The sequence below is a fragment of the Otolemur garnettii genome, unplaced genomic scaffold (assembly GCF_000181295.1).
Source record: "Otolemur garnettii isolate 467f Iridium unplaced genomic scaffold, OtoGar3 scaffold00159, whole genome shotgun sequence".
In the NCBI taxonomy this organism is placed as follows: domain Eukaryota; kingdom Metazoa; phylum Chordata; class Mammalia; order Primates; family Galagidae; genus Otolemur; species Otolemur garnettii.
Genome location: NW_003852554.1, coordinates 2,288,450 through 2,304,144, shown reverse-complemented (window position 1 = coordinate 2,304,144; position 15,695 = coordinate 2,288,450). Strand labels below are relative to the sequence as shown.

The 15,695-nt window shown below is 42.2% G+C and overlaps 1 protein-coding gene across 2 annotated transcripts in view; it reads right to left on the bottom strand.

Moving 5' to 3' along the window:
• Positions 1-5,938: 5,938 nt before the first annotated feature.
• Positions 5,939-15,695, bottom strand: part of FAF1 (Fas associated factor 1) — a 435,975-nt gene continuing 426,218 nt past the window's right edge. For both annotated transcript variants that reach the window (XM_003799928.3, XM_023519165.1), the window contains exon 19: positions 5,939-6,198. In XM_003799928.3, coding sequence (XP_003799976.1) covers positions 6,115-6,198 — 84 coding nt within the window. In that variant the 3' untranslated portion in view covers positions 5,939-6,114. The remainder of the gene's footprint in view (positions 6,199-15,695) is intronic.

The following is a 15,695-nucleotide window of genomic DNA, read 5'->3' as shown; positions in this document are numbered from 1 at the left end:
AAGTGACTCTTCCCTTGGGGCTTACAGTCTGGGAGTGGGGAGAGGAAGGATATATAAACTGAGGGTTACAGTTCAGAACAACCCAGGGCTATGCAAAGGGAAGCACCAGGGCTGATGGGGTTCCCAGTAAAGGCCTCTAGCCTGAAGGGTGTGAGGAGGGTGTGGCAATGGTCAAGAAAGCATCTTGGACGCAGTGGAGAATAAGCTGAAAATGAAGGATGGGCAGGGGGCAGGAGGCAGGAGTCTATCTGGGAGGAAGGCACAGTGTCTGAGGTCAGGGATGGCAGAAAGCTGGCACTCACAGGGAGCTGCAGGTAGCTCAGTGTGTGAGGGCATGGCTGGAGATAGAGATGGGGAAGGAAGTAGGGGCCCGATGACAAAGGTTCTATGTCCAAGCCAAGAGCTTGAATGTTATTTGGAAGGCAATGGGAAGTCTTTGAGTGGATCAGAGCAGGTGTGACATGGTGAGGCAGGTATTTAAAGAAGCTCTTCCTGGTAGCTGTGTGGAGACTGGTCATAAAGAGAAGGGACCAGAGAAAGGGAGATGAATTAGGATGTTGTTTTATAACCCAAGTGGAGAGACCATGAAAGTTTGAGGGAAGAAATGGTAATGGGATAAAGGATGAAGGAGCAGACAATGGATTTTGAAGATGTCAAAGAGGTAGAAGCTACAGAACCGTTCTTAAATCACAATAGTACTAAGAAATCTTGGGGTATAGGTCATTTTGGAGAGCTGAGTTTTCTTTTCCTTTTGAGACAGAGTCTCAAGCTGTTGCCGTTGGTAGAGTGCTGTGGCATCATAGATCACAGCAACCTCAAACTCATGGGCTCAAGCAATTCTCTTGCCTCAGCCTCCTAAGTAGCTGGGACTACAGGCACCCACCACAACGCCCAGCTAGAGAGCTGAGTTTCTGAAAAAATGTGATTCTCCTCTTTTAGCATCCACCAACACTTTATATTTTTGAGACAGGGTCTTGCTCTGTTGCCCTGGGCTAGACTACAGTAGTGTGATCATAGCTCACTGCAACCTCAAGCTCCTGGGCTCAAGCGATCCTCCCCTTGGCCTCCCAGAGTGCTAGGATTATAGGCATGAGACCTCACCAGGCCACTACCAACACTTAAAAAAATTATTATTGTAATTATTTGAAATGTCTTCATCTTGTTCCATATTTTCCTTGAAGGCACCACATTGGCATAAACACAGTAGGGGCTTTGGAGCCAAAACTCTGTTCTTTTATTCACTGTGGAGCTCAGGCAAGTCACTTCATCTCTCTGACCCTGCTGTCTCCTCAAAATAGGGTCAAGATCACTCAGGTCACCTGGCTGTTGTGAGGTTATGTGAGAAAAGGTCCCCGAGCACAGTACTGGCCACCATCTAAGTGCCCAGCAAGTCAGTTCTTTCTCCTTTCCCCAAAGGCCTGGGCTTATGCTTACAGACAGTGGTAACCCAGGGACCCTGTGCGGGGCTGACCCTCCCCTAAAGGCCCTAGAATGGTGCTCCTAGACTTGTGTGTCTACTTCTCATGTTCTCTGTGTCCTTTCTGTGCCACTTCTCACTGTTGTCATCACTCCTTTCCTAGTGTAATCTCATGAGTCTATAGAACAGATAATAGCTGCTTTAACTGCTTTACATTAACACATTAAATCTTCATAAAACCTTATCAACCAGGTAGTTATTATTTCCCTGTGTAGCTAAACAATGGAGGCACAGGAATGTGAAGTGATTTCCCCAGGGCACATTGCTCATGTAATTGCTTGAACCCAGGCAATATGGCTCCAGAGACTGTTCTTAATCATGATCCCTACCACCTGTCAAAACCAATAACCACACTAATATTACAACTGAAGACTGGAGATCAAGACTTTTTTATTGATATTTTCTTTCAGACCAAACTTTCAAAATGCACCAGTGAGAAGCTGTATGGCTGGTTGGGGTTGGTGCCATTTTCCAAAGCCGATTATTTGCAACAAGGGAGAAATACTAATAAATACAGAGGGAGAGCTAAGGGAAGAAAGTCTAATGGTTATGTTCCACTCTCTTTGGTGATTTCTTTTAGCTAAGAATATGAGTTGATAAAAAAGAATGGACAGATTCAATTTCCCAAATAATTTAGTGTTGTCTGCATGAATAAATAGTAGTTATTACATTTTTTTGGTCAATAGATCCCACTGAGAATCTGATAAGATACAGATTCCCTTTTTAGGAAAATATACTATTAACTTTCTGTGTACAATTGTATAGAGGATGCCAATGTCCATTTTTGAACATGAAATTTATAGATTCTTTATAGAAGAACAGGAAAATCAGGGGTCAGGCCTTAAACCCTGACTCTCTTGCTGACCTGTGTGTAAGCCACACCCTCTGAACTGCATGAGCAAAACTGGAATGAGCGTGTTTGTTTTGCTTCTACTACAGCGGTAGATGGTGGGGATGAGTAGGGAAGGTGTGGTAAATTGCAAAGTGCTGTCTGAATGTTGGCAGGACACTGAGGTTCAGAGAAGTTACTTACCTTGAGGTCACACAGGTTCTAAATGGAACAAACTGGAATCTTGTGTGTGGGTTTGTGTGGATGTAAAGATCTCCCTCCCTCCAAGAATTTTTTAAAAGATCAAAAGAGATAATGCATGTGAAAGGGCTATATGGATTATAAACCTACGCGAGTTACTCCTGGGCTACTTTAAGACTCCATGTCCCAGCATCTGTGGGGATCCAGGACTCGATGGTTGAGGGCTTGAGATGCATGGATAGCAGAATGTCTATCTGCTATGCTGCTAATGGAGAAAAATGAGACCCTCTCCCACATCTAAGTGAAAAAACAGCCATCCTCTGGAAATTTGCCAGAGCTCTGCAACCTCTTAACAACCCATCTCGCTGACCAGCACACTCAGCTCAGCATGTCTAGCTATTAAGAGTAGCAACTTTAATGCAACTGCAAGCATATTTCATATTTCTAATGTCATTGATGAGTAAAATCCATAAAAGCCTAAATTTTATTTTTTTACATTAAGATTCCATAAAAGATGCCTTCATCAACTCTGACTGTAGATGCTTACAATTCAGAGATGAACACCTGTGTTTTCTATAAAACTGGTGGTGCCAAAGCCTGGTGACATCCCCAACCAGAAACCCCCAAGAAACTGCACCCTCTGGAAGGCAATGAGAAATTGGCAATACTTACTTAAACTTTCAAATGTATGCTCCAAAGGTACACTAGACCATGAACACAAGTAAGTGATGGGGGATGTCAAGGAGCCCTGGAGTGTCACTATGAACAGCTGGGCATAAGAACACCAAGGAAATATCCTGATGGATTCACTTACTGCATCTGGAAGCTGGGATTTAAAGCCCAGGGAAACATAATGGTAAGAGGAAGAATCGCAAAAGACATTGCTATTCCTGTGGATAGCAAGTCTTTTTGTTGTTGTTGTTTTTGAGACAGGGTCTTGCTCTGCCCTCCAGGGCTAGAGTGCGGTGGTGATATCATCATAGTTCACAACAACCTCAAACTCTTGGGCTCAAGAGATCTTGCCTTAGTCTCTTGAGTAGCTGGGACTACAGGTGTATTCCACCATACCTGGCTAATTTTTCTATTTTTTTCAGAGACAGGGATCTTGCTTAGGCTGGTCTTGAACTCTTGGCTTCAAGTGATCCTTGGCCTCCCAAAGTGCTACAATTACTGGCATGAACCACCATACCTGTGACAAGTCATTGTAATGTTGTGCTTGTATGAAAAGGTACAAAATCACTTTGGCCTCCTATTCTGGAGCTCAGTAGACCATTATGCCATGAATGGACAATTTACTGAGGACTTTCCAAGCTCCTGCAGGTCAGGGGTTAAAGGGCTGAGCAGGTCAGACTAAGAAAGGGGAACTTTTCAAGACAGGGTTGAAAAAGAGTGTGCCAACTTCACATACTTTCACGTAGTATTTAATAACTTATGAAACTGGCTTCAGAGTAAAGTCTGTATTTTTGGAATATAGAAGTGAAGGAGACTAGGAGAGAACAATATTATGAAGTCAAACCCAAGTCAGATGGAACAGGCTGAACATGAGAGTGGATTCAGAGTCCCTGCAAATGCCTACCCTCAGCCCTGGTGTTGTTCCTGAGTGTGACCTGAGTTTAGGGCTGCAGCTTCTCCACAGCAGCTACAGAACAAGGTCTACCTGAAAAAAAGAGCTGGCGTCCTAGTGCATCTGTAGCACTGGAAATGAGCACCATGTGGTGCCACTAGGTCAGGAGGATAGGAATGGAGTTGCAGAGGAAGAGCCCAGGTTGAACTCCCTCCACAGTGAATCTCCCTTCCTTTCAGCCTCCCCGTGGCCAGAGAAGGCCTACACCTAGAGAGATGTAGCACTAGTTTGTTAGGAATATATCTCTTTTAACAGAGCATTCAGGGGAGGTTCTTGGTTGGAGCATCAGAGAAAAGCGACAAGGTGGACTTTTCCTGGCCAACACCCATGTCTGGGTGGAGGGAAAATAACCAGTTATCTCTCCAGCTTTGGTTAAAGTCTTAAAGAACCAAAGAACCTCTTGGCTGGGGTTGGGGTAACAAACTCAGCACTTGGACTCTTTTTGGACAAGCACAAAATGTCAAAATTCGTATCCCAACCCCTAGGATAAAAACCATAGGTGACATAAAAACAGATATGGAGGAACATTCCAAGACTTAAAAAAAAGGAAATCATTGGCTATGAGGGTATAGACAGTGTGCCCATGAACTAAACCCTCATTCCAAATCCACAGATTAAGAAAATCCACATTTACTAAATCAGACCCTGAATTATTATATATAGGTTCAGGCAATACATGTCTTCTGAGCTGAGTCCCAAGTCTGCTCTCTTCATATGAAGTCTGAATTTTCAGCCATAGAATGAGATCCCTTTCAATTGAGATGGGAGTTGGTATCTAATACTAAAACATTTAAAAGAATTAAATAATAGAGCAAATTCCTTATTAAAGGAGAGCCCATGAGTGGCTGATCAGATTTTGTCAATAGACAAGGTACTTAAAACTCCAGGTGACAAAGTCTAAATGCACAATGGAGGAGAGGGAGAGAAAAGCAAGAGAATTGTGTTCAGCACTCACTGAAGGAGCAGCACACTGGGGAGCTGCTATTTGTGAGCTTCTAACTGCCCAAATGCAAACTTAACAGCAGATTCCTGCTGTGACCAAAATCTTGGTTGCTGATCCTCTCTGCACTTTATCTGGACACCACATTGTATGTTTCCACAGCTTCCTGCGCTGCAATGGAATGGCAAATACCTCTAGGTGGAACCTGGAGACCCAGACCCAAGGCAGCAGCAGCAAATAAATATGTTGCATATATGTCAAATGTAGTCCTCAAACAAAACCTTATCAGGCGTCCTCAAACTACAGCCCATAGCCACAGGCAGCCCGCCTAGGACATTTATCCGCCCGTCACTGCCTGTCCTGCTTAGCAGCCTACTCGTCCTGGGGCCCACAGTCTGGCCCTCCAATGGTCTGAGGGACAGTGAACTGGCCCTCTGTTTAAAAAGTTTGAGGATCCCTGCTTATATCTTAGTAAAGATGTCAGAAAGTACTAACAAAAATGATAGGCTTTTTTACTTACAACAGTGTTTAATCTCCATGCCAAGAACGTCCCATTGGACTCCCCTCCCCCTCTTAAAATAGGTGACAAAGTAGAAATCCAGTCATGAAAATAAACAGGTAGAGGTGTGTGAGCCCTGGCTCAGCGAGACATCTCAAATACAAAGCTTCCTGGCGTCACAGAATAGGCAGAACTGCCCTGGACACTGGAGGTTAAAGATGCATATTGGAGAGGTTAAGAGTTCTACTTACTGATCACTCACACTTGACAGTGCATTAGTCATTGAATGAAGACGAGGTGCAAGGGGTAGGGGAGGCTGCCAGAGTTGTAATTCTCTGTAATGGGGGGGGGGGAAATATACTCATGGATGGGAAATTTTAAGTAGTATGTTTATTATTACTTTTTTTCCAGCAATCTTGCAAGAGGCAGAAGTGTGACATTGAATTGAGTGAGACGAGCGTGTAGGTGGATTGGCGAGGGGCCCTTCTCTTGATGCAGGCCACTGGCTTGTCAAGGAATGGCTGGTTCCACCGCTGGGCTGTGTTTATTCTTTTGCTTCAAGGAAAAGGGTTTCTTGAGGGAACAACTTTACCTCCAATAATGATTTATTTGGGTCCAGCTGAGTTATCTAAAGAGAAAGAAAACACATATTCAAAAGATTGGAACAAGCACCATTTTCTCCATATGGCATTCAGCCTGTCTGTGCACATTGATTCAGAGCCTACTCTGTAGCATGAATATTCTCACATTATCTTATTTAATCTTCAAAGTAACTCTGTGAGGTGCTGTCATTCCCATCTTGTAAGTGAGGAAACCAGGGCTCAGAGCAGTTTGGTGGAGGAACTAGCATTTGACCTCAGTGCGTAAGTTCTGGAGGTTTAACCTCTTCCTGGGCAGCTGGAGGCCCCTTGCCTCCTGTAAAGCTCGGCCTGGCCAGGAGAACAGGGGGACCTTAGGAAGGGTGCTGGTTAAACAGCTGAATGGCATTCCTAGAGATTTCTGCTTGGTTAATATTTATAGTTGGAGGGGGATCTGTTAGGTGGGACAAGAGTTAAGCCTTTGGGGTTGATCTTCCTGTTAAAACTATATGTAATAAATTGTAAAATGGCTATTTCACCAAGCCCAGTGATATGATGGGGGGAGGGAATATATTTAGTTCGAAAACAATGAGTCAATGTCATAATACAATTTTATATTTTAGAAATGTAAAAAATCATTATTTTACAATATGAACTAATGAAAGTAAAGCTTGATAAAATCTTGGCTTAATTGGATATGCTAATCATAAGGGCATTCTAAATTAGGTTTATGTCTTCCTAGGCTGGGGCAGGGATAGAACATAAAGATTTAACAAAAAGGGAGCCAGACATGGTGGCTCATGCCTGTAATCTCAGGACTTTTGGAGGCCAAGGCAGGGGGATCGCTTGAGGCCAGGAATTCAAGACCAGCCAGGGCAACATAGCAAGACTCTATCTCTTAAAAAAAAAGTCATGAATTTTTAAAAAGTTAAGAAATACTGGAACTAGATACTCTATACTATAATACTCTAGCTTAAATCACAGCTGTGTTGGCTATCAGCTTTGTGGCTTTAAAGTTAGCATTAACTTTGCAGGATGAATGTGAGGATTAAATGAGAAAAAATATATAATTACCAGTGTCTAGCACAGAGCAGGTGTTCGATAATGGCTGCTGTGTATGAAAGCAACTGTAAGGATGGGTGGATGCACAGATGAATAGGCAGCTCCCAGTGTGTATGAGGGGAGGACAAGCCATCTTTAGTCAGGCCTGAGGCTGCTGCTATAAATTGGGGAGCTTTGGGCCCGTGGGCAAATACTGCAGCACCTGAGACAGGCAATCTTTGAATCTTGTCTTCTGCTCAACTCAAGCCACTCCTAATGAGACGATTCTTTGGTCATCTAGCCAGGGGGGCAGGGGAGTCCCTGGGGGCCAAAGCTGAGTGTCACAGGTAGGCTGGTAAGATGAAGGGGGGGGGCAAGAGGGAGAAATACCTTTGACTGTATTTAGATGGAAACCTGGTATGTCCAGGAGGATCATTAAGGAGACACATCCACCCCTGGAATCCTCTCTGCCTATAAGGAACCTAGGACAAAGTCTGCTCTACTAGTATTTCTTGGGTTATGGGCAGATGGGCAGGCAGAGGTGGGGACGGCCCAGCCTGCTGTCTATCTTCCAATGCACTGGGGGGCAAGCTGCTGGCAAATGTTTACCCACTTCCCCAATTAACGTACAATACTGCGCTGGCTTCTGTCAATAAACAGAGCTATGCTGCCTCTGCTTCTGACTCGCTGGCATTTTCTGCTCAGCTGCTTCTGCTATTGTTCTTAATTAACATGCCAGGGCTCCTCCAGCATCTTCTACTTTGTTATTTGTGGTTTGTAAACATGACGTTTGCTGGGAGAAACCATAATAGTGCCGGGGAGGTGAGTAAAGGAGGAAACAAGAGACTGGGAGGCCTGAGCTTCAGACTTGAGTATCATCTTGCTGGGGTTGTCAACACTTAAGGTTAGAGATTCATAAACCATACCCAGTTTTCACATGAGAAAATTGTGTCCAAGAAAAGTTAAGTGATTTTCTCCAGTCACTTTAAGTGGGAGAGCTGGGATATGGGGAGAAGGAAACTAAAATTTCTTCAACACCTATTATACGCTAGGCTCGTATATAAATATATTGTTTCATTTATCTGCACAACAACCATTAAAGGTTGTAGAGAAAAGAAAATTGAGGCTCAAAGTAATTACAACTTGTGTGAAGTTATATGGTTAGTGAGGCTCTATATATAGTATGATGGTTAAGAAGAGTAAAGCAAACTTAAGAGTCAAACTCTAGCTCTGTCAGAGCTATCAAGGAATGGCTGGTTCCTACCAATATGGCCTTTTAATTAAAGAAAGCTATATAACCTGAAAGCCTAACTTGTAAGATGGGAGTCACAGTTTCTCCTATAATGGTTATTGTGATGTTGGTGAATTCTCTGGTACAGTGCTTATGCTATTATTGGCTGGGGCCTTCCTTAGGTAAGGTCCCCTGATCTCTGCAACTTCAAAGCCAGAGCTCTTTCCAGGAAGCCTCTTGAAACCCTGTCTGCAACCTGATCTGAAGCCTGCCTTTCTTGTTTGTACCCACTGTCCAGCAGGAATGTCCCCCTTTCCCTAGTTGGGTTATGTCTTGATCTTTGGAGACCCCCTTCTACAGATTCAGTGGGGCCATGCCACCAATGGACTACTTCATAACAAGCCATGCTGGGGTGCTTCCTCTGGTGCTCCAGATGAAGGAATTTTTGTTTGTTTGAAGGTCCTTTTGGGTAAGAATTTCAAAATGAACAAGGATGATCTCTGCTTCTATTCTCATTTCCCTGGCTTGGACAAAGATGAAAGAGGATCCTAGGGTGTAGGATACCATGATTTTCCCTCAGCAAAATAGTGTCCATACGTGAAACCTACTGCAGTGCTCTGGGTCCATTCAAGATGGGCATGGAACATTCCAGGAGGGACTTCCCGCTAGGGAGGAACCTAAAAACTCTGTTCTCTGAGAAACAACTGCAGAATGGGAGATACCTCACTGGAGAGGGCACTGAAGAGTGGTGCTGCTGCTGCTGCTGCCGCCGCAGGGCAGGGAGGAGCCTGTGCCAGCCCTCTTTGCATACGTGCAGGGCGGATAAGTGTGTGCCGAGTAGCTCCAGTGGGTAGAACAAGGACTGTGAGGTGAAATCACAAGGAAGCAGAACCTAGCTAGTCAGTAAGAACTTTTTAACAGGGCAGCAGCTGCTGGTATGGCTAATAGTGCTTCTTTTTCTTTTTGCTCCTTCTGTTCTTTATTTTCTGCTTGCTCTTCACAATTATCATGATCATAGCAGCAACTCCCATTTATTGAGCACCTATTATATAGCTGGAATTATGGTAAGTACTTTACTAGCCCTCACAATGGCTCAGTGAAATAGGTACTATTACCTTGTCCAAGGTTTGCACATAGAATACAGTTTCATGCTCAGGTCTGTCTGACTTTGAAGTTCAAGATATCCAGAATGCTTCTGGCCAATATATCAGTAGGGAAATGGTGAGGTAGGGAGTGAAGACGTGAGTGAACTCTCTGCTGTTCGTAGAAGCATTCAGTTAGGGGCTTATTTGCAGATGATGATAGCTAATATTTACTGAGCATTTACTTTGTGCCCAGCATACTCCAAGCACTTTACATTTATAAAATCATTTAATTTTGCTAATAACCCTCAGAGGTAGTTTATCTGACACTTATTATCCCAATCATAGAGATGAGGGAATTGAGCCATGGAGCCCCAACGCTATTAAGGGCAGAGCCACAATCTCAATCAACAAGGCAATCTGGATTTGGACCCCATGTCTAACTGCTAGATTATATTGCCGGAGGTGCTGCTCAGAGTAGGATCCACATAGAGAAAGAAGTGGGTTGACATGACTCTGGGCTTGTTCCTAGCCCAGTTTCCAGAATATAAGATCTTTTGTACTTTGGGAATGGCAAAAGGTCAAAGGTCAAGAAAAAAAAAATCCTGAAATGTTTATAAAATACGAATACAAAAACCCAATCTGAGCTTGTGTTGTGCCATTTACTTGGGACTTTACTGAATTATTGACTCTCTAAATCAACAGAGAAACCCACCCTTTGGGACTCCGTAGGGAGGAGGGGTGTTCTCAAATAAGAGGTATAGCTTGACTTTGTCTATAGTTAGAGAAGGAAAAGTCAACCATCTTGACATTTTCTTCACTGTACTTAGGACACCTGAATGGATATATTTTCTGATTAAGTTAATAATTCAGCAAATTGGCTTTGTGAAACATTTATGTTGTCAAAAACAAGACACATTCTTTGCCAAACAGAACTATTCTTTTCTAGATCAATTTTCTCAGCAGTTTGAAATTTCAATACATTTTATTTCTATTATTTTCCTGGGCTTCAGTTCCTTTTCTTAAAAATATAACATTGCTGTCAAGAAAAATATGAATCAATGTGATAGATTCTCACCTTAGGCTACACTATGAATCCTAGAATGTTAGGCTGGGCACGTTCTTTAAATGCCAAATAGTCCAATCCCCTCATTTCACAGGTGGGCAAACTGAAGCTCACAGATATGAAGTGATGCAGCCCCGGTCACACGGCTGATGGGGGCAGATGCAGGACGCTACCCTGGAGTTCCTCACTTCTGTTTTGGGGTTCTTTCCAGTCACATCATTCTACCTCTGACTTTTTTTTTTTTTTTTGAATTTTTGAGCATAAATATAATGCTACAGGATGAGTAGCCTTTATCTGAAATCTAAAATGTTTTTATATCTGAAACTTTTTGAGCACTGTGATATTCAAAGGAAATGCTCACTCATAAGTAAATATTCCAAACTCTGGAAAAATCTGAAATCCAAAACACTTTTGGCCCTGAGTATTTCATATATGAGATACTCAACCTGTATTACTAGGGTGGGAACAACTTGAGGGCAGGAGCTGACTGATACTAACAATAACAGCAGGAGCAGTGTTTGCATAGTACTTCATAGTATGCAAGATATTTACATAAACTAATTTACAGTCATTCGGGGAAGGTGGTGTTATCAGCCCTTCTAAATTTTATTTAATTTTTCTGGGGTAATGCTTTTACTTTGAAATTGAATAGAGGAAAGTTTGGATCTAGTATTTTACATTTAGAAAAAAATGCTAGGTTGGATTTTTTTCTTTTTTCCTCTTTTTTTTCTTCTTAATGTTTCTAGTGAATCTTAAGAGCTCAAGAAGAAAATGGACTACAACAGTTCTTGGAAATCAGTCCCACTCTGCAGATTAGGAAACGAGACCGAGAAATGAGGTTTGTCTGTGATCACATACAAAGTTGCAGAGGCAGAACTAGAACCCATGACTTGTTTCCTCATCATTTCCATTGTAATCCCCCACCCCTTCCAAGTGGCCCAGAAGGGTTCTCTCTTACCACATGACATTCAGACTTCCCTTCAATGTGTGAGCCTGGGAAGCAATAAACCAACAAAGATTCTGAAAATGTATTCTTTACTTTTAGAGTATTCACAAGTTCCACCTTCTTCAAGGAAGAAAAGCTCTGGTGACCAACAACTACCATTTTCTAGACCATATGCTGGCAGCATTGTGGGCAGAGGCATAGCCTGTATCCCAGGAGCAATCCTTTGCCACACTGGCAGAAAATTTCTAAGTCTCTTCTAGTCCATATAGAGAGCAAACACCAGAACCTCATCCATACCTCACTCCTCTTCCCATCAATGTGAAAGTCAACCAGGTCCCATCCTCTCTCTACCTCAGACTCAGAGCACAATCAACTACCCCAAGCTTAGGGAAATCCACCCTTCAGTTACAGCCTACCTACTTTTGAAAGCTCTCCCTCTGAATTCCTGTGCTGACTGCCATGGCCGATACCATCTAATGTTGTCAGGATTTAAAGGACCAGAATATATGAGTTCCAGTCTTGGCTCTAAGAGTGTGATTTTGGACAAGTCCCTTGTCTTCTCTAGGCTTTAATTTTTGCATTTTAAAAAATGTGGGGACTAGTAATTCAATGGAGTCAATTGGACTGCAGCTGAGCTTTGGAAATACAAATACTTAAGTTTGAATTCCGGCTCTTAGCCAAGTCAACAGGATGCTTAGAAGTGTTTTAAACATCCTATTTCTTTCTCCACTGGGTGAGAAGGTTATTTCAGGGATTGAAATAGCCATCACACATGGGTGCTTTCATGATTTAATGCCTTGTTTATGTGTTAGATGTCATCTATGTGGCTTGAGCTCCCCAATGGTTAGAATGGTTGAAGTGTGAACTAGGGAGGGAGGGATACGTGGATTCGATTCCTACTACTATAACCTTCCAGCTATCTGAAGATCTTGGGTAAGTTACTTAACTTTTTCTGGTTCGCTGTTTCTTTATTTATAAAACTGAGACATTTTTTGTTTCCTTGAGTTGTGAGGATTCAATGAGATAAAGCTTATAACCCTTCTTGGGGAGAACGTTTATTTCACACCCTTGCTTCCACATGGGGTGACTCCTGGATGCTTTCCCTATCTTAACTGCTTGGTGAGTTTGGGAGAAGAGTCTGAGCTCAGCCACTTCCTTTCCCTTTTTCTGGAATCAACCTGGTTTGGTGTTTACAAGTAGGGGTAAACCTGCAGTGTCCAGCTATACCATAGACTGGGTGGACAAATTTATCTTGATTATAGGCAAAGAATATGAGCAAGTCCCTTGGCTATGGATCTGAAACCACAATTTCTGGTAAACTTTTTGAGTAGCAAAGGTTTTATTTCCAACAAGCAAATGCTTAATAATTATAATTTGGTGGAAGATGATACAGGGGTCACAGTTCTTCTCTCAAAGGCTGGTCTTGATTAAAAGATGAGAAAGTCAACCAATTGGGGCATAAATCAATTTTCAAATATAGTTTCCATCTGTACATAAAGCCACAGCAAAGCTTATTCTTAAAATGATGATTCTTTAAACCAAACACAAAATGAATGTCCCAGTAAACTTTCTTCTGAAGAATGCACACTTTATAATAACAACTATTACTTTATACTTTATAACAACTATTACTCTCAAAGCACTTTCACATATATTACCTAAATCTCAAAGCTACCCTAAGAGAATGGACTCATTCATCTTCATTTTTACAGATAAGAACATCAAATCTCAAATAGGACGTTCCTTATACATGGTCACACAACTAGAAATTGGTGGAACTTAGATGTGAACCCAGATTTTTCTCCTTCAAATCCTGAGCTCTTTCTCTTCTGTGAGGCAGTGTGAGGGCTGCATATACAAATTCTCATATCATAGTGAAGGTGAATGTATCTGCTTTTGGTATTGGTCAAGGTTAGCATACTCTGAAATTGGTAGAACTAATGTTTTGGTCTGCTATGAGTAACCTATTTAACTATCCAATAGAAAAAAATGCATGTTAAATGTCATAAGCTTAATAAAGGATTAATATCATCACTATAAAAAAGTTACCTTTTATTTGGTGTTTTCTAAGTGTTTCCTTGAGTTGTGAGGATTCAATGAGATAAAGCTCATAACCCTTCTTGGGGAGAATGTTTATTTCTCAATTCCATGAGATAAATACTCCTATTATTTCCATTTCATAGATGAATTCTCTGAGGTGAAATATGGGTATTTATGGGACTTGCCCACGATCATATATAGAGCTAGGGAAAATATGGCTAGAATTTGTATCTAAATTTGCAAGCTTCCAGTCTGTATCCGATGAACTGATTGCTCTTTGCTGCCTCCCACCTTCTGATCCTTCTAAACAGGGGACAGTTTATATGACTAACTAGCTCTCCCTTGGGTATAAAGAAAGGTGCACTATGCAGCTGCGTCATGGCTCATGTCCCTACTGGGGTATGGGCTTTGTTGTTCCCTACAGGAACCCAAGCTGTCTTCTGTTATCAACTTAGTCCCAACAGCTAATTGTCCATTTTCTTTAAACACCTTTTTGTGAGGTGGGAAATCCTTAAGGAGGTAGTTACACCCACAAAGTATCTGAGGGAGAACTTTAGAGCTGATCTGCTGGTCATGTGCTAATCAGAGTCAAACACAGGGATTGCTATTATTATTATGAATAGTAATTAATAATAACTACAAGCATCCACCACAACAATGCCAGTTGTAGCTCTTAGTAACCGCTCCTCTACTTTTGCCGCAGGTGGTAACACAATCCCAAAGGGATCTTCTTAACTGTAAGGGTCCCACTACGGGATGATCTATAGTTTATATCCATTTCAGCTGCCTGTGCAGTTGCTGGGCTAATCAATCTGTTGCACTGGACCACAGGAAAGAAATGACACTGGGATGAGGGTTTCCAATAAACAGTGACAGATACTCTTGTTTTCATTACTGAACCGTGATAGAACAACTGGGGTGCTAGAGAGTGAGGTGAAATGAGCTGCTATGGCTGCAAAGTATAGGATGCGTAGGACATTTTCTTTCCTTGATTTTTTTTTTTTTTTGAGGTAGAAAAACAGAGAAGAAAAACTAAACGACAAACAAAGGGAAAGAAGATGAAAGTAAGAGAATGACAGAAATTGCGTCTTGTAGGGTACCCTGTCTGTTCTTTGTTTCACCGCATTATTATAATGGTAACAGCAGTTAATATATACGAGGAGCTTACTGTGCCAAGTGCTTCTAAGTACTACAATATCCCTGTGAGGAACAGAGGCTCAGAGAGATTATATAACTCTCCTCACACTGCACAGGCAGGAAATGGCGCAGCAAGGATTTAAAACTAGGTCTACCTTCAAAGTCTGTGTTCTTAACCATACTAGATTATTTTAATATCATAACCATGCATTGTACTATTTATTCTAACTCCCTTGCTTGGAAGGACTGTACCCTTCATATAACAGAAGCACATATTCCCCATAACAGAGTATATATTACTGCCTAGGGCATTTGGGCAAATTTGAGTCATCTGGCTCTTCAATTACCACAGAGCTAGTGATTGTTAAAGCTGGATCGTTTTTTATTTTTTTTTGAGACAGAGTCTCATTTTGTCGCCCTTGGTAGAGTGCCATGGTGTCACAGCTCACAGCAACCTTCAGCTCTTGGGCTTAGGTGATTCTCTTGCCTCAGCCTACCGAGTAGCTGAGACTACAGTCACCTGCCACAACGCCCACCTATTTTTTGTTGCAGTTTGGCCAGGGTCGGATTCGAACCCGCCACCCTCGGTATATGGGGCCTGTGCCCTACTCACTGAGCCACAGGCACCACCCAGCTGGATTGGTTTTAAGAGGTCATCTCTGTAATGTATGGGGATAGAAAAGCCAAGTGAGTGGAAAGCACTTATCCAAGATTACTCAACATGCATGGCAAATCTGAATTCTATATTCCCAGCTTGTGCCCTTAAGTGGACTGTTTAATGACAATACCAACTCTGAAGTATTACTAATGTTAAAATAGCTTCACACTCCGCACACTGTCAGGGACAGCATGCACAAATAAGAAATAAGACTTTCTCCTTGCATCAGTATCCTTGATGGTGGTTTGGTGGCTACTAAATGACAATGTTAGTATGGAATGGAGGGGATTCCAACCAGGATGGGTGGGGAGGGAAAAGCCTCTTTGGTCTAAAACCAAGAGAAGAT